The sequence below is a fragment of the Bactrocera dorsalis genome, chromosome 1 (genome assembly GCF_023373825.1).
Source record: "Bactrocera dorsalis isolate Fly_Bdor chromosome 1, ASM2337382v1, whole genome shotgun sequence".
NCBI lineage: Eukaryota > Metazoa > Arthropoda > Insecta > Diptera > Tephritidae > Bactrocera > Bactrocera dorsalis.
The window spans coordinates 52,346,869-52,365,698 of NC_064303.1; the positions used below are offsets into that span (position 1 = coordinate 52,346,869).

The 18,830-nt window shown below is 33.9% G+C and overlaps 1 protein-coding gene and 1 long non-coding RNA gene across 2 annotated transcripts; one reads left to right on the forward strand and one right to left on the reverse strand.

The window, feature by feature from the left end:
- Positions 1–997: 997 nt before the first annotated feature.
- LOC125775727 (uncharacterized) lies at positions 998–13,536 on the reverse strand. The gene is made up of 2 exons (XR_007421334.1): positions 13,400–13,536; positions 998–1,184 (listed from the first exon to the last, which is right to left on the reverse strand). It is a non-coding gene; the product is annotated as an uncharacterized LOC125775727 (long non-coding RNA).
- Positions 13,537–13,893: 357 nt separating this feature from the next.
- On the forward strand, positions 13,894–18,613 carry LOC125775437 (uncharacterized). Its single transcript, XM_049446063.1, has 4 exons — positions 13,894–14,034; positions 14,092–14,197; positions 14,254–14,434; positions 14,491–18,613. The coding sequence occupies exons 2-4, from the start codon at positions 14,096–14,098 to the stop codon at positions 15,168–15,170; spliced, it is 963 nt and encodes a 320-aa protein (XP_049302020.1). The 5' UTR covers positions 13,894–14,034; positions 14,092–14,095; the 3' UTR covers positions 15,171–18,613.
- The last annotated feature ends 217 nt before the right edge of the window (positions 18,614–18,830 follow it).

The window sequence follows — 18,830 nt, forward strand, 5'->3', positions numbered from 1 at the left end:
GCAATATTGTCAGACGTCCAATGCTATTCACATTTGCATCATTCATCACGGCATCTCTCAAATGGATGTACTCTTCAGAACGCAATTTCGCTTGGTTGAATCGAATAAAGTGGACACGTTCGGTCTCGATCTTCGCATGCATATCATCTAAATACTGATGGAAAAGCTTGCGACATTTCAGGATGTAGTTGTCTTCTTGCACTGAGTTTTTTTGGTGTTTCTTTGGCTATAAATGAACAATACACAAAATATTGAATCGGTAGTAACATTTCTTCGATTTATCAATCGCATATTGATGTGATAGCCGTCATCACCTCTCCAGAATAATATCGGATACTGTAATGCATTATAACTACGGTGTAGCTCGGAAACACGCTGAAGTTGTTCGTTTCTACGGTGCAGTCCAATATCTCGCGATTCAAACTGTTCGCCAACAATGACGATTACCAACTCATCGATTGTTGGTGCGTTGAATCGTCTGGCATGCTGCCCCATCGGCATTTTGTCTGCTCTGATGACGATTCGATGGTTATCGAATCAATTCAGGAAAAAACGATCAACATGCGATGTCAGTGTTTTTTTTTTTTATTAATTGTAAACATCTGCCAGTTGTTTCTGTTTATTAGTAAAAGGCATTTGACAGGACTGCCAATCTATCGGCAAAACATTATTTCAGGAGAATTTGTATAGGCGGGATGTATCATTTATTTTTTTTTTTTGCAAAACGTGCAATGATACACCCATTAAATTTCTTATGTGCACCCTCCAAACGGACCCCAATCACCCCTGAAAATTTCATTGAAATCGGGCATATCTACTATCATATATCTATGTTCAAATATATTGAACATACGTACAAAAAAAAAAAACATAAATAAACACATAAAAATATATGCATTGATATGCAGCATACAAACATATACATATGTATGAGGCACGTATGCATTAAAATGTGATACGCAAATTATGTGAAATAAGGTTGAATTAAAAAACAAGCTTAAGCTGTTACTTCTTCCTTTATTCAAGTGAATCTAAAGACTGATTTTACAATAATTTCGTTCTTAAAATGAAACCTACAATATTGATCAAAATAAACAAATGTAAACAAAATCATATACATATCTAATCTTTTTATACTTTTCCAATTACTAAATTCGGTGCATTGACATTTGTGGCTTTAGTACCTTTTTTAAGTGAACGTACAAATATTCCTACGTAATTGGATATTACTTTGACTTTTGCTTATAAAAGTAAAAGTAATAACGTTTCATGTAGTACTCATAAATTTGAGTTCGGTGAATGAAATTTGAGCTACAATATTTAAATTTGTTTACATTGCAAGTATCGTTGTTTAATTTTTATGAAGCAACGACGCTTGCATTTTCGTTATACATGTTTATGTGAGTGTCAATTTAAATCAAACCAACAAATAACTAAATGTTTTACACAGTAATGTTGTTGGGTTGATTTAAATATTTTCTTATGATTTCGTCTACGTTGGAGTTTTCATTACATATTGTTGTTTGTGGAACTATATATGTAACTCCTCCACCCCTAGACGAAGGATTCTCCTGAATTCTTTCTTTATTTCTTTTACAATGATTGCACATTAATATTATTACAAAAAATATTACTATTAATATTAGCACTGTTGGTACACTGTATGTTACAACTTTATTTTTGTATTTTATTTCTTCTATTTCTTTTAGATTATGTATCGACGCTAATTATAATTATTCTAAAGTTAGAGTGGAATTAAAAGTAATGTTGTTAGATTGTGCTAATATAATTTTGTCAATAAACATTTTGTAATTATTTGAAAATTTTTGGTTTGCTAATTGTATTGAACAGTTGTTGTATTTTATTACATAATTTCCATTTAATTGTAATGCTTCTGAGCCACAATTATTTTGAATTAAATAATTTTTTGCATTTTTTACAATTATGATTTCGTCATTAATATTAATTATTTCTGAGTTAACATTTGTAATTAATTCACATGTCTTATCTATTGTACAGTGTTTTGATATGGTACATTCATTTATGTATTTATTCTTCTTGTACTCATAAATCTTATCATTATATTTGAATACATTTGAAATTTCAGCATTTATTTCTTTATTTCATTAAGGGACAGGTATTATAGTCATTACTTGTATATTTAAAAATAGTTTATGTACTTTGATAACAAATATTAATTCTCTTTCTTTTTCAAATATTGCCGTTCTTAAGTATTTAATTTTTCCAATGTTTATATTATAATAATCTATTTCATTTTTTGTAAGGACATTGGCATCATTTATGCCATTTTGTGCTGCAGTTGTATATGTTTGAATATGATCAATATGATTTTTAATTGAATTTAACATAAGTATTTTTTCTAAATAGGTATTTTGTAGCAAGACATCTTTTATAGTTTTATGTAATCCTCCTATCTGATAAAATTAATGATTAATTTTAATATAGATGTTCAATGATTAGTTGCAAAATTTGGTAGGTCTTTTTATGTTAGTGGTGTGGATTCCTTGTTTTTTCTTAAACTTTGGTTCCTCTTTATGTCTTACATTTTTATAGTCTTATATATAAAAATGAAACCGTTTTCGTTGTCACGGCATCACGCGTGAATGGCTGAACCGATTTGGCTGATCTTTTTTTGTTATATTTGTTATTATTAGGAGAAGGTTCTTATGTAAGAAAAAAATTAAGAAAGTTGCCGGAAAACCCCTAAAAACAGCCCTTTTCTTTTTCTCATACAAACGTTTTATTTTGTATATACAGTAGAACTCCAATTGTCCGAACTCCGACTATCCGAATCGCCGATTATCCGAATCACAATGTAGGAGAGTGGATGGCTTGTGACACGTCTGACCCTGGTTTTCAAATTCTCAATGACGATGAAATTGTTGTAAGTGTGAGAGAAGATGTTGAAGTGGAAGTGGAAGAAGAACTTTCTGCTGATGTTGAAGTAGACGCTGGACCATCAGCTAGTGAAGAATTTGCCGGCCTCGAGACTGCTTTGAAGTGGATGGAGCGTCAGCCCGAGTGTGACCACTTGCAACTGCTCACCGTCAAGCGAATGCGTGACCTGGCTGCCCGAAAACGGTTGAAGACCGCAAAACAGCTTACAATGACGGAGATGTTTAAAAAATTATGATTTTTATTTCCAATCTTGTACATAAGTACATTTCATTTATATTTAAAACATGTGAAAATTTCATGTTTCTTTCATTTAATTCAATAAAAAAATAGTGCAATATCAAAACGTAGCTTTTATTCTCTCAAATGGCAATTTTAAAAAAAAAATCCGATTATCCGAATATTTGATTATCCGAATGGGTCCCGGTCCCCATTAATTCGGATAATTGGAGTTCTACTGTACATACATACAAATGTACATATGTAAGTAAAATGATTGTTTGTTTGTTAGTAACGCTAACGCTCGAGAACGGCGGAACCAATCTTCATGAAATCAGAAGTTGTTCGCTGTGGATCTGGAAAGGGTTAGATATAAAAAAAAACCATATACTTTTCCTAAGGAAAAGTCCAAAAATTGGAAATTTCCAAAAAGTGACTTTTCATACAATTCTTTTTTGTTTCGTTTTTCAATATTTTGATTTGTAAATTATTTGAATCGTTCAATTTCAGTCGCTTGCTTTTTTTGCGGTTTTTTTAAAGAAAAATTATTGAAAATTATTCAGTGAAAACTTTATGTGTGCTTCAAACGAAGTGATCAATTACAGATTGAAATTTGTTACGAAGCAACGAAGACATCGCGCTAATATCGGTCGGCGTTCTTTTTGCCATCAACGTATGGCAGCCCAAGACACATGAACTACATGAGACTCCCAGGATGCGATGGTATGTGTGTGGAATTATGAATCGCTGTCAATCAGCAAGCGATCATCACGATTATACAGCAAGACTTTTCAAACAACAGCTACGATGTTTGATGGACTTTATCTATACAAGTATGGTGCAGTCAGATGCTGGATGTACCCTGTTGAGTTGCAAAAAGAGGTTTGCCGGACGCACACATTCTTCTTTGAATGGTGGATGGTGGTTACACCAGATCAAATTGATGAAATCATTTCTGCGGAAATTCCTCATGCAGAGAAAGATCCATTATTCTACGAAGTGATGAAAACCAATATGGTGCATGGACTTTGCGGCCACCACAATCCCACTTGCAATAAATGCACGAAACACTATCCACGTACTTTTCTTTCGGAAACGCAAACTGGAAATGATGGATATCCACTCTATCGTCGTAGCTCATCAGACGACAATGGCAGGATATTTACCATTCAACTTAGAGTAGTGAATATCGAAGTCGACAACATATGGATCGTACCATATTCGCCACTATTGTCTAATTCACATTCAAAATTCATGCCAATGTTTGATATTGTATGAAATCAACTTTTCCGACTGTTGTGCATTTCGCAGTTCATTTGGAGAATGGCTAAAGAGTGATTTTCAACCCAGAGTACAGCCAGCGGAAACACTTCCAACAACAAAATTTACATTGACGAGTTTTTTCTCAACTTGCGTCAGTGATTCGTTTGTGAGAACATTGCTCTATTTGGAAATACCTTGATATTATGCATGGAATGCATCGCCGAAGAAATAGGTACGCAGAAAGCAAGGCCAACCAATAGATTAACATCTAGGTGTGTTCTCAACTAATTCCTTAGGACGAATTTACATAATCCACCCGAAAAACTACGATTGCTAATACCTTCGGTTGCTATTAATAAATGTACGTCGTTAAGTTTGATTTGAGTCATTGCGCACACTTTTCGCGATGGTCATTTCGACATATCAGCCTTCAAATCCGCGCCAATTATGGAACACGAACAAAAGTACATTGCCGAAGACATTTTACATCGTATTCGTTAAGATTTGGAAATTGGCAAATTTCGGTTCCAGTGGTTTGATATCAATTCCACCTCCCTTTTGTCAATTCACTTCAACGAATCATCATCACGAATGTTTATGCTAAATTGGCCAAATTATCGATACGACGATTGCATGGGTGCGCGCCAATTATACGTGGCGTTTTCCCGAGTTGGAAAACCATCTTCTCTGTACATTTACGCACCGGAATAGAAACCAAAAAATGTTGCTTATCAAACTGCGTTACATTGAAAAAAATTTAGAAAAATCGAAAATAAATGATTTTTAACACAACGTAAATTCAACTTTTTTCTCATTTCAAAACACATAATTTCACGCAGGACAACGCATACGTTGTCACGGCATCACGCGTGAATGGCTGAACCGCTTTGACTGATTTTTTTTTTGTAGTTTTCTAATACTCTGTAAAAGGTTCTTATGGAATAAAATTTTAAGAAAGTCTCTCAGAAAGATTGCAAAATATACATTTCATCTTATATATAAAAATGAATCGCAAAATGTGTTGGTAAGCGCATAACTCAAAAACACCTGGACCAATTTTGCAAATTCTTTTTTTAAAATGTTCGTTGAGGCTCAAAGATGATTTTTACGGCAAGAAAAATTCGAATAATTGCCGGAAACCCCCTAAAAACAGCCCTTTTCTTTTTTCCTTACAAACGAATGAATGTTTGTTTGTTAGTAACGCTAAGGGAACGACTGAACCAATCTTGATGAAATTTTCAGAGAATGTTCTGTGGGAATCGGGGAAGGTTTAGAAAAAAAAACCTGTATGCTTTTGATGAGGAAAAGTCGGAAAATTGGATTATTCCAAAAAGTTAATTTTTTCCCAACAATTTTTTTTTTCAATCATCACGATGTCACAGCAAGACTTTTCAGGCAACAGCTACGATGGACTTTATCTTTACATATGGTGCTGTTAGATGCTAGATATACTCTGTTGAGTGGCAAAAGAAAGGTTTGCCGCACGCAAACATTCTTCTTTGGATTGTGGATGGTGGTTCACTCTATCGGCGTTGCTCACCAGACGGCAATGGCAGAACACTCCGCATCCAATTTAGAAGAGTGAATATCGAAATTGACAACACATTCACCATTATTGTCCAATTTACATTCAAAACTCATATCAATGTTGAGTATTGCAATTTGGTGAAATCGATAAAATACGTTTGAAAGTACGTCACCAAAGGAAGCAACATGGCGATTATTGGTCTTGAACGGTGTGATCGATACGTGAACTGTAATAAAGCGCTTTGTAGGATATTTACTTTTGCAATTCATGAACGTTTTCCGACTGTTGTGCGTCTCGCAGTTAATTTGGAGAATGGCCCAGGGAATACAGTACAGCTAGTGGAAAACACCGCCAGCAACAAAATTAACATTTATTAGTTTTTGCTCAACTTTTGTCAGTGATCCGTTTGCGAGGACATTCGGAAATACCTTGATATTATACATAGAATGCATCGTCGAGAAATAATTACGCAGAAAGCAAGGGCAAGCAGTATATTGACATCCAGGTGTGTTATCAACTAATGTATTAGGACGAATTTACACAATCCAACCGAGAAACGACGATTCTTTCTACCTTCGATTGCTATTGGTAAATGTACGCGGTTCAACTTCTTTTGAGTCATTGCGTACTGCGAATGATACGGTGTGCGCAACTTTTTGAGAAGCAAGCCAGCAATTACAATTGCGGGAAAATGATAATCACTGGAATGCAAATGCCTTCAAATCCGCGTCTATTATGGGATACGAACAAAAATTACATTGCCGAAGACATTTTACATCGTATTCGCTAATAATTAGAAATTCCGATTGATACTTCCGGTAGTTTGCTATCAATTCCATCTGCCTCTTATCAATTCACGAAAGATGAACTCATCACGAATGTTATCGTAACTATAACAAATTATCGTAACTATAATTCCTTAAGTGCACGCGCAATGTTAGCTGCCAAAAATACCGATGTTGTTGACTTAAACTGGAAGATCAAAGTCAGATTCCGGGAGACTTGCGCTCATACAAATCGATCGATCGTCTTGACAATGAAGACGACGCCGTGAATTATCCAGTGGAATTTCTAAATTCTTTGGAGAGACTTGGTATGCCACCGCAACATTTGCGTCTTAAAGTATGATTTATCGCCGAAAGTGTGTAATGGAACCCGACTGATTGGGACGCTGCTATCGAATACAAGAAAGCAGAATGCTTGATTCTACGAATTCCTTTGAGTTCTAACGATTTGCCATTTCCAGTGAAAATTGCATTTGAGATGACAATCAACAGCACACAAGGATAGTCGCATAGTGTGTGGCATAAATTTGGAAATGCTATGTTTTTCACACGGCCAAAAATAGGTGGCGTGCTCACGAGCTCTCTACATTTACGCACTGGAACAGAAACCAAAAAATGTTGTTTATCGAGCTGCGTTATATTGAAAAAAATTTAGAAAAATCGCAAATAAATGATTATCAACGTAATATGAATTTTTGTCTTTTTTCATTTCAAAACACATAATTTTACGCAGGAAAATGGCTGCGGGGTCAGCTAGTGTTTATTTTCCGTATATTCTTCCCTATTCATATTTGCTTTATTTATTTTTGATTGTTTTATTTTACAGAGCCTATCATAAATTATTGCGTGATCTATTATTTTATTTTGTGCTTCTATTGGGGTGCATTTAATTGTGCTGTGATAAGTATCATTGTAGTATGTGATAGATTTAAAAATTTGTTGGGTAATTGGTAAATAATGCTCAAGATTTAGAGTCCGAATTTTTTCTGTGATTGTATTATTTAATCTTTCCACATCACTATTTCCAGTGTGACTATTCGGTTTAGTCATGTGGAATTGTATTCCCTCTCTTTTTAAAAAATCTTCAATATCGTATTTTGAGCTCTAAATTCATTGTCGAACATCATTTTCTTTACCTTTCTTTTTATGGATAAAAATTATTGTAATTGACTTACAATGGTTCTGCTATTCCTATCCGTAAGTGGTAGACATGTTTTGAAAATTTATCTATGAAGACGATAAATGAATGTTTGCTATTTACGTAGGTATCAACATGAATTATTTCATTACTTAGTAGTTTTGGGTGTTTCAGTAACAAAAAATTTGTTTTTTATAGGATTTCGATCATATTTGCCGACTGAACATGTATCGCAATTATTTATTACCCGATGTATTTGCTCTTTAATATGAGGATTATATAATTTATTCTTTAATTTTTCGTAAGTGGCTTTAATTCCACAGTGACCACTTTCATTTTTGTGAAATAATGCAATTTGTTTTCTTAATTCTTCTTCGTTGTCAACGTCTTTTGCTAAATAAGAACATTTGACAAATTTCACATTAAGATTAGATGCAAATTCTTCTTCAATAATTCTATGTACTTTCTAATATTCATGATCGCTAAGATGCGAATATATACCTACTTTTCCTCTACATATTTCCTTTCTAATAATGTCTCTTATTTCATTTTCTTCAATATCTCTTTCATCAACATAAATTCGTTTGTAATTGAATATAGATTCGACGGCGGTTTGTTTCTCCTTTATTATTATAATTTGTATTTTAAACCTGTTAACAATTGTATCTAATATTGGAATTTCAAATCCTAAATTTTCTTCTTGTGAATGGACAGTTTCTGCTTCTACTGACCTTCATCCCCTTGGAAAATTTCTATGTGGGAAATAATTTCGTCATTTCTTATTCTGCTCAAAAAGTCTGCTATATAATTGTTTATCCCTTTAATGTATTCTATGGAAAAAGTATATTCGCCCAAACTCACTAACCATCTTTGAAGTCTTGGACTTATATCCTTTCCGGAGTATTTTGTCATTAAACATTTCAATGGTTGATGGTCGCATTCCAAATCAAATTGCCTACCATAGACATAAGGCCTAAAATATTTCACGGCCCATACTATCGCTAAAAGTTCTTTTTCGATAGGAGCGTAATTTGTTTCATGATTATTTAGTGTTCTTGATGCATATGCAATGGGGTGACCATCTTGAGACAGAACTGCTCCTATGGCGAAATTACTAGTATCAGTTGTAATCCTAAATTGTTTATTAAAATTAGGATATCGTAATATAGGTGAATTTGTAACTATATCCTTTAGTTTTTCAAACGCTGCAATAAATTGTGGGTTATATATATTTATTGTTTGTCCTTGTTTTAGATATTGCGTCATAGGATGTGCAATTTTTGCATAATCCTTAATAAATTTCCTATAAAATCCTGTCATACCTAATGATTTTATTCTTTTTGTAGTATTAGGTATCTTTAGGTTTTGTATGATTTTAACTTTGGCTGGATTTGGCTTAATTCCTTCTAATGTTAAAATGTGGCCCAAAAATTGAGTTTCTTTCTTGAGAAATTCGCATTTATCCACTTGTATTTTTAGTTTTGCTAGCCTTAAGGCTTCAAATATTTGTTTTAAATTAGTCAAATACTCTTCTAAAGAAGTACCAAATACTAAAATATCATCCATATATACGACGCATATTTTATTAATATGTTCTTTAAGGACTCTATTCACCAATCTTTGAAAAGTTGATGGAGCATTTTTTAATCCAAATGGCATTCGAATAAATTCGTAAGACCAAATGGTGTTGAGAAGGCGGTTTTTCTTCTGTCTTCCTCTCTGAGATTTGGTGAAAATCTTTGGCTAAATCCAGGGTGGTAAAGTACTGTATCTACCTAGTTTGTCTAGGATTGAATTTAAGTTTGGAATTGGAAATTTGTCATCCACGGTAAATTCGTTTAATTTTCTGTAGTCGATGACAATTCTATATTTCTTTTTTCCGGAATTGTCTGCTTTTTTCTCTACAATCCATAAGGGACTATTGTAGGGTGAATTGCTTTCTTTAATTATTTTCTGCATTTCTTCAATTTGGCATTTTATCTCTTCTTCATGGATTTGAGGATATCAATAAATTTTGGAGTATAAAGGCTTACAATTTGTTGTTATAATTTCAATTGATGCATGAAAGTTTATATCCTTCTTTAAATTAAAGGTCTTCGAAGTCATTGAGCAGCCTTAAGGTTGCTTGATGTTCTTCTTTATTTAAATGGGAAAAATTGAATTTATCTTTTAGATAATTTAGTTTAGTATGCTCTAAATTGCAAACATTCTCTATGTATTGGGAATAATTAAATTCTTCGAAATAAATTTTATTATTTTTTAAAATTTCAACATAGTTTTCGGCACAATTAATTTTTGCTTGTAAAGGTTCTAAGAAATTTTGGCCTATTATACCTGAAAATGTTGTGTTTGAAAAGTTCAATAGTTTCCACTGAAGGGTGCCAAATTCTTATGGAAATGGTGTGGTTACTACACTTTTTATTTGATTTACCCCGTTTAAAGTTTTGTATTTTATAGCATATTTCATTGTTATTTTGGGATAATTTTCCGATAATATCCCTTCTTTTAATATGCTTGTAGTTGATCCTGTATCTATAAAGCAACTAATTTTAGTTTCTTCTATCGTTGTATTTATTATGGGGAGTTTTGTTCTTGAGCCGTTATTAAAAAATTTACTTCGTTTTCCTCGAGAACAGCTATTTCCATTGGTTCAGGTGTTAGTGTGGTATTACTGTTGTTAGTGCTTCTACGCGAAAATCTGGTATTATTGCTACTATTTCCTCTGCCGTAATTTTGTGTAAAATTGCGTTCATTTTGTCGTGTATTTTGTGTGTTTTGATAATTTGGTTATACATATTGGTATTTGGTTTAATTCGTGTAACTGTGCTGTTCCTATTTGTGTTTTGATCAGTGTGGAAATATTGCATTTTATTCATAGTAAAATTATGTTTGCTTAAGTTTTTTAATTTTTGAATATTTATTTATAATATTATTAAGCGAGGAATTTTCATTTAAATGTGATCTAATAGGTACATCAATTTTTTCAATTAATAAGCTAACTAGGTCTCTATCTACCCTATCTGGCCTATAAATGTAAGGCTTATCCTCGTCAAATAAATAGATTTGATTTATTTCAAATTTAGCCTTTTAAAATAAGCAAATAACTTTCTTAAATTACTTACCTTTATATTTCTGCATTTATTAAAGATGTCGCCATATGTAGTTTTTGGTCTTCCTTGTTGTATCTTGGTTTTGATTTCTTGCCATGTTGGGTTGTCTCCTAGTTCCAGTGTATGTCTTCCTGCATCTCCCATGATTTTTTCATTGGCTATTATTGTTGTCGCCAGGTTCATCAACTGTTGGTTGTTTTGTGGGCATAAGTTGATAATGGCTTCCACTGATTTAATAAACGCCATTATATTGTGCCCTTCGTCAAAACACCTCAGCTGTCTAAACTGCTGTAACAGCTCTTTTGTGTTTAATAATGATTGTGTCTGCATCTCGTTCTTGAATTGAAGCCGCATTTGGTTAATTGCTTCCTCTTGTTGCCTAATGACATTTGCCATTTGTTCCATTTGTTGTTGTTGATTGATTTGTCCTTCCCTTTCGTCAAGGTTCCTGTTGGCGTCGAAGCGGCTCATGTTATATTTAATCCGTGTATTGATTTCCACAAAAAAAAAAAATTTTTTATATATATTTTCTCACAACTTTGAAACACTGCGTTTGCGTTTTTAATGCCACTTATTTTTACGTTTTATTTTAATTTAATTTGATTTTATTTAAATTTCGCTTTAACACTTTATTATTTTATTCACTATTTTTATACTCTGTAATTCGAGTATATAATTCTGTTTGTTAGTTTCCAAAAAAGTTCGTAACACTTGGAAGAAAACGTCGAATGGCCGAACAAATATATATGCCTTTTATAAAAACTCTTTTATTTATGAAAGGTATTCCAACTTCAGTATGGAAAATACACTAAATAAATTTTAAATTAAGCTTAGAGTTCGCTTTGCCTTAAGTCAGTGGTTCCCAAACTTATTTTATCTACCGCCCACTTTGAGAATAAATATTTTTTTAGCGCCCCCTTTTTTTCACCTATTTAAAAACCACTATAACTTCGAATTAATTATTGTGACCTATATATCGCCCATTTGCTGCAAGACCGTCATAAGTCAAAAAAATCGATTCTCCAGAAAACGCGTTTAAAGTTTTCAACTGACTACAACCTTACACGGTGACTCCAACCTTACACCTCTTCTCAAGCGGAGCATATAAGAGGTATTCATATGAATTTTTCACTCAACATGAAGTATGATATAACGAACAATTCTGCAGCTCAAACTCAAAAATCACGTTTTTTGATTTATGCCGGTCTTGCAGCAAATGAGCGATATGTATATTAACGTAGAATTCTAAACGAAACTTTTACTATAACCAGCAACTTGAAACCTGGGCGCAGTAGGTAACATACAACGGCGCTTAGGTCTCAAGTTAACTCTTACGGGCTCCACCTGCCAATAGGAATGATTTTTGAATCACAACTTTATAGTATTAAAACAGAGAATCTTTTATTAAAAATAAAACTAAAATAATCGATCCATATATAAAAACTAATGTGAAGGATGAATCTGATGCTGTTAAATAAGTTTGTTAATATCAGGTTCCAATTTACTCAAGAACAGTCGCAAGTCGCCACGTTCGGTAACAAGCAAACGATTTCTATTTTTAGTAAGCAGTGTTATCACAGCACTAAATCTACGTTCTCCCAAATATGACGATGGGAATGCTATCAAGAATCGTTGAACGATTGACCACAATCCAGGGTACAATTGCAAGGTCGGTCTTTGTAGCCAAAATTCTTGGTAACCATTTTTGAACTTGATTTTTATTTCCTCGTTTGTTGTCAATTCTATAAGTTCTTCTTCCAGCTGAGGTGACATTGCTGTGTTGACATTTGAAAACGGATCCAACACCCAGTCTGGTATTTCCAAGTTCAAAATGTCCTGGTATCGTTCGGTGAAGTCAATGTGGAGGTTTTCCAAATGTTGGCAGTAAGCAAACAACTCGTCGTTACTGCATGATACTGATAAATTCGGAAAATTGTGAAACTCACGTCTGCCCAGATTCTTTTTGTACTCGTATAGAAGCAGTTTGGCTGCGAAAGCAGCAACGACGTTTTTTGTTTTAATTAAATTTAGTTTATCGCCTTGCAGTTGGAGATTCATGTCGTTGAACAATTTATACAGGTCTCTCATGTAAGCTATATCATTCTTTGATGTTATGAGCTCTCTTACCACCCCCCTTGACACCTGCAGCGCCCACAAGGGGGCGTTATCGCCCACTTTGGGAAACACTGCCTTAAGACAAAGTTCCATTGACTGCGCCAATTATGTGAAATAAGGTTGAATTAAAAAACAAGCTCAAGCTGTTACTTCTTCCTTTATTCAAGTGAATCTTAAGACTGATTTTACAATAATTTCGTTCTTAAAATGAAACCTACAATATTGATCAAAATAAACAAATGTAAACAAAATCATATACATATGTAATCTTTCAATACTTTTCCAATTACTAAATTCGGTGCATTGACATTTGTGGCTTAAGTACCTTTTTTAAGTGAACGTACAAATATTCCTACATAATTGGATATTACTTTGACTTTTGCTTATAAAAGTAAAAGTAATAACGTTTCATGTAGTACTCATAAATTTGAGTTCGGTGACATGAAATTTGAGCCACAATATTTAAATTTGTTTACATTGCAAGTATCGTTGTTTAATTTTTATGAAGCAACGACACTTCCATTTTCGTTATACATGTTTATGTGAGTGTCAATTTAAATCAAACCAACAAATAACTAAATGTTTTACACAGTAATGTTGTTGGGTTGATTTAAATATATTCTTATGATTTCGTCTACGTTGGAGTTTTCATTACATATTGTTGTTTGTGGAACTATATACATATGTAACTCGCATGCACTCAAGAAATACGTAAGGGGTAATCATAATCCGGTGCAAATGGACTTGCAAATGCAAATTTCGGTGCAAGTGCAAAATATTTTTGCACCATGTTCTTAAACAAAAACAAATTACATGTATTTTGCAAATGCAACACTGTTATGCAAATGCTACACTCAACCCCTATTGTATACTATGTGCAAATTAGATTGCATTTCAAACAGCTGATTTCTTTTGCATACATATTTGTTTCGATTTTTGGGGCGTCAGGTAAAATTTTTGGTAAGAAAAGAAATTTGAAAGAATTAACAATTTAAAACTTAATAAAACTATTTACAGCAATATGAGCGATACAAATGAGAAAAGGGAGCGACCGAACAAAAAATGGACAAAGGAAGAAATCAACAAGCTTCTGGATTTTTTGGAGGAAGCAGATGAAATTGAGGTAAACATTTTAAGAAATTTGAAATGTTTAAATGCTTATTTATTTACTTTTATTAGGCTCCAACGGCACAATTTTTTTACAAAAAATGCATTGTGGTTAAGGGAATCGAAGCCACGTGGGATTTGCTGTGGTGGAAGGTACGCCACCTAAAAAGTACATATAAAAGAGCGAATGACTATCGCACCTCAACTGGCGCTGGAATTGATGAAATGGATGTGGGCGTTGGCAGTTGTGAAGGTAAATAATAAGATTTGAAAGTGCTTTGGAAACTTAAGTGATTAAATCTTTTACAGAAAAAAATGAGAAAATGTGCCCCCATTACAATCACCTAAACAAAATTTTCGGAGCTAAATCGCATGCGCAAAATAATTTCTGCGCTGTCGACACGGGCAATGACTTGCTGCTTATCACGCCACAGCCGTCAACAATTTCCCCACCAGTACATTCACCGCCAATAGTCTTTCCATCAGCAATTTCAGCGCCAATAGCCTCGCCACCACCATTTCCACCGTCAACAATTTCCCCACCAGTACATTCACCGCCAATAGTCTTTCCACCAGCAATTTTACCGCCAATAGCCTCGCCGTCAACAGTTCCACCGCAAATAATCTCCCCACCAGCAATATCACCGCCAATAGCCTCGCCGTCAGCAGTTCCACCGCCAACAGTTTCGCAGCAACCACTCCCACTTGGGGTTGATTTTCCACAATTAGTTAAAAGCATGGCTAAGAAAATGAAAATGCAGGCTCCCAAAACATCAGCGGCTTGTTTGATGGTTTACCAGCAAAGCAGAATGGAGTTGGAAAAAAAAAGCTTCAATTTGAAAAACAAAAGTTGTCATCAGTCTACGTGGTGTCCTCATCGAGATTTGTATATTCGTAGTTTGTGCTGTCATCCTCTCGTAATATGTTGTGCAATATACAACACACAACAAACTAATCACAACATAAATTGTGGCTTTCTTTATTTGTAAGGCGTGCTCTGAACTCCTTAAGACTGCAAAACCGCTCCTTCGATAGGCCGAAGCAATGCTCGACTCGAACTCGAAATTTGCTGTGACGCAAATTGAAATTAATTCGAGAATTTATGTCTAGCACTCGAGCATTACTTCGGAATGGAGTTATCATAGTTTCGGACAAAGGATAGGCTGAGTCACCAGCTAACAACTGCTGTGACGAAAAAAATTTGTCTTTTTGCAAGAAAAGTGAGCTGCTGCGGTATACCCTCGCATCATGCCAACTGCCAACAAGGGCATTTTGAGTTTATAATCGCAAATTATTTGGGCTTTGATAGACTATATGTGCTTACGAGAAAAGAATGACAATGATTGATAACTGGCGATTCTGCTAGCTTTATCTCTGTACCATCAATATAGCCAATGCAAAATGGCATTTCGGAATACGTAGCATGTACAATTTCTGATCGCTCTGTTTCATTTGGCTAAAAAAGGAAGGAATCTCTTAACCTTAGTATAGCACTGAAAACTCTTTTCGTAATTATGGATAGAGTTCCACCATCTCCTACACCAAATAAGGTTGAAATATTTTTCAATGCAGCACCCTCTCCGCATGAGCCCAGACGATAAAGTACAATTGCTAACTGCAAATCCACAGGAATCTGTTTCGAGGAATGTGCTTTATTGGGTGAAATATATTGTTAAATTGTTCCTTGCTTACTCGAAGCATTTGGCGGAACCGGTTTTCGTCGAATGTATTCAAGATTTCATTTCGCTATACTGGTGACTTTGGGACTTCATGCTCAACTCCACGCTGGCATGAAAGCACTACTTCAACATTCATATCCAATTCATCTAAAATTTTATCGACCGCCTCAGCATCTTCGTCTACTTTTGTATAAAAAAGGAACCATGAATATAAAAAGATATTTAGTCACTAACTTTTACCTATTATATTAAGAATATCATTTGAAGTATTCTCTACCAAATAATTAAGAATTTTTTGTCTTTCGCTTTTCCTTGGCATTATTGCTACTGAGAATATTTACCAAATATTTTATTTGACATTTGACCACTAGAAATCAGCTGTCAATTTTACAATGAACAGGGTTGCATTTAGATATAAAAAAACAGTGGCTCACGATCTATTGGAAAATGCTATATTTACACTTTTCAATATGCAACGATGCATCGGATTCTGATTACCCTTATAATAAACATATTTACTTAGGTTTGGGCAATTGATTACAATTGCACATGTGCACTTGAAAGCAACCCAAACCAAGCAACATAAATTATACTTGTATGACAGCACACACACACATGTATGGTATTGTACATTTGAAAATAACCCCATGTGGTGTGCTGTAAATATATACATATATATTTAATTAGATAAGTTAGACTTCTAAAATAGTATATAAGGTTTACAAATTGAAAAATAAAAACAGAATGAAATATTCTCAGCTCGACTAAAGACTTTTTTGAAATCCCCCCACCAGCGGTAAGGTAGACGAAAATCAAAAAAAAAAACAAATAAATGTAATTTGGTTAATAATAAACCGCTATTAAAAATTAAGGAATTTCAGTTGTATTTTATTTGGACCAAAAAAGTTATTATCGATTAGGATAACGTCCGTCCGTTTGAATATTTTCAAATAAAGGGTGATTTTTTAAGAGCTTGATAACTTTTTTAAAAAAAAAAACGCATAAAATTTGCAAAATCTCATCGGTTCTTTATTTGAAACGTTAGATTGGTTCATGACATTTACTTTTTGAAGATAATTTCATTTAAATGTTGACCGCGGCTGCGTCTTAGGTGGTCCATTCGGAAAGTCCAATTTTGGGCAACTTTTTCGAGCATTTCGGCCGGAATAGCCCGAATTTCTTCGGAAATGTTGTCTTCCAAAGCTGGAATAGTTGCTGGCTTATTTCTGTAGACTTTAGACTTGACGTAGCCCCACAAAAAATAGTCTAAAGGCGTTAAATCGCATGATCTTGGTGGCCAACTTACGGGTCCATTTCTTGAGATGAATTGTTGTCCGAAGTTTTCCCTCAAAATGGCCATAGAATCGCGAGCTGTGTGGCATGTAGCGCCATCTTGTTGAAACCACATGTCAACCAAGTTCAGTTCTTCCATTTTTGGCAACAAAAAGTTTGTTAGCATCGAACGATAGCGATCGCCATTCACCGTAACGTTGCGTCCAACAGCATCTTTGAAAAAATACGGTCCAATGATTCCACCAGCGTACAAACCACACCAAACAGTGCATTTTTCGGGATGCATGGGCAGTTCTTGAACGGCTTCTGGTTGCTCTTCACCCCAAATGCGGCAATTTTGCTTATTTACGTAGCCATTCAACCAGAAATGAGCCTCATCGCTGAACAAAACACGCGCGCGAAACACATTTCGAACCGAACACTGATTTTGGTAATAAAATTCAATGATTTGCAAGCGTTGCTCGTTAGTAAGTCTATTCATGATGAAATGTCAAAGCATACTGAGCATCTTTCTCTTTGACACCATGTCTGAAATCCCACGTGATCTGTCAAATACTAATGCATGAAAATCCTAACCTCAAAAAAATCACCCGTTATCATGCCAGTATTGTTATTGAGCATGGCAAAATAGTGTTGCGTAGGCTGCTACTATATAGATATTGCAAATTCAAAAAATAATTTCTTTAAGAATCCTTTTTATTTAAAAACTTAGCTTAGAACTAAAAAATAATATGTTAAATCTGTTAGGATGGCCAAACACTCCGTTTGGAAACGAGTAAGATTCCTGATCGCCGGCGTATAGCTAAATTCTGACATATGAAACGTGTATGTAGTTTAGGATTACAAAAATGTATACTTAAAATATAGGAAACAAGACTATTATAATTATTTCTTGATTTATCTTACAATAACAAATTGTGTTTTACTGTTCAGGCGAATTATTATGATACGTAATACCAAATTTTTCAACAATAGTTATCTCTTTTGGTCCACTCATTATCAAATATAATTTCCAATTTGTCCATGAATAAGTTAACTAAAACGCTTCAAAATATATAGCATGTTTATTTATATCAAGAAGATATAATTAAATCTTTTGATAGCAGCATTAAACTTCATTCTATAAGAAAAATTGAAAATAAGTAGTATTTATAGTATAAATGTTTAAATACAGTACTGTAATGCTATGTGCACATATAAGCAGGTTAGCCAGGTTAGCTAGGTTAACTAGGTTAACTTGTAACCTACCCATAAAATGCGAGGTTAGCTATATAATTTGTATGAAAAGATAACCTCGGTCTGCTCTATAACCTCCGCGGTTATTTTATAACCTACTAAAATATGCATTGTTGCATTGGAAAGCAGTCGAAATATACTCGAAATTGCGACACTTCAGTATCTATTCTGAATATTTTTGCTTAAATTTGACAGCAACTGACAAAAAATTCGCAGGAATTTAAAAAATGGATCAAATAAACCGGTAAGTATAAATTTAAATTTATATATTTCTATTTTTATGCATACAAATATATTTATATATAATAATTTTATTAAATTGTAATTAGGAAAAGGAAAAACCGTGTTAGATGGACAGTAGATGCAGAGAAATTGCTGCTATTGCACTGGGCAGATAGTATAGAAGAATTACGAAGCGCGAAAAAAAATTTTCATATCTTT

Coding starts and splice junctions, on each gene's coding strand:
- LOC125775437 (XM_049446063.1), top strand. CDS start 14,096: ATGAGCGATACAAATGAGAAAAGGGAGCGACCGAACAAAAAATGGACA. Junction 14,198..14,253: donor AGGAAGCAGATGAAATTGAG/GTAAACATTTTA, acceptor TACTTTTATTAG/GCTCCAACGGCACAATTTTT. Junction 14,435..14,490: donor GGGCGTTGGCAGTTGTGAAG/GTAAATAATAAG, acceptor AATCTTTTACAG/AAAAAAATGAGAAAATGTGC.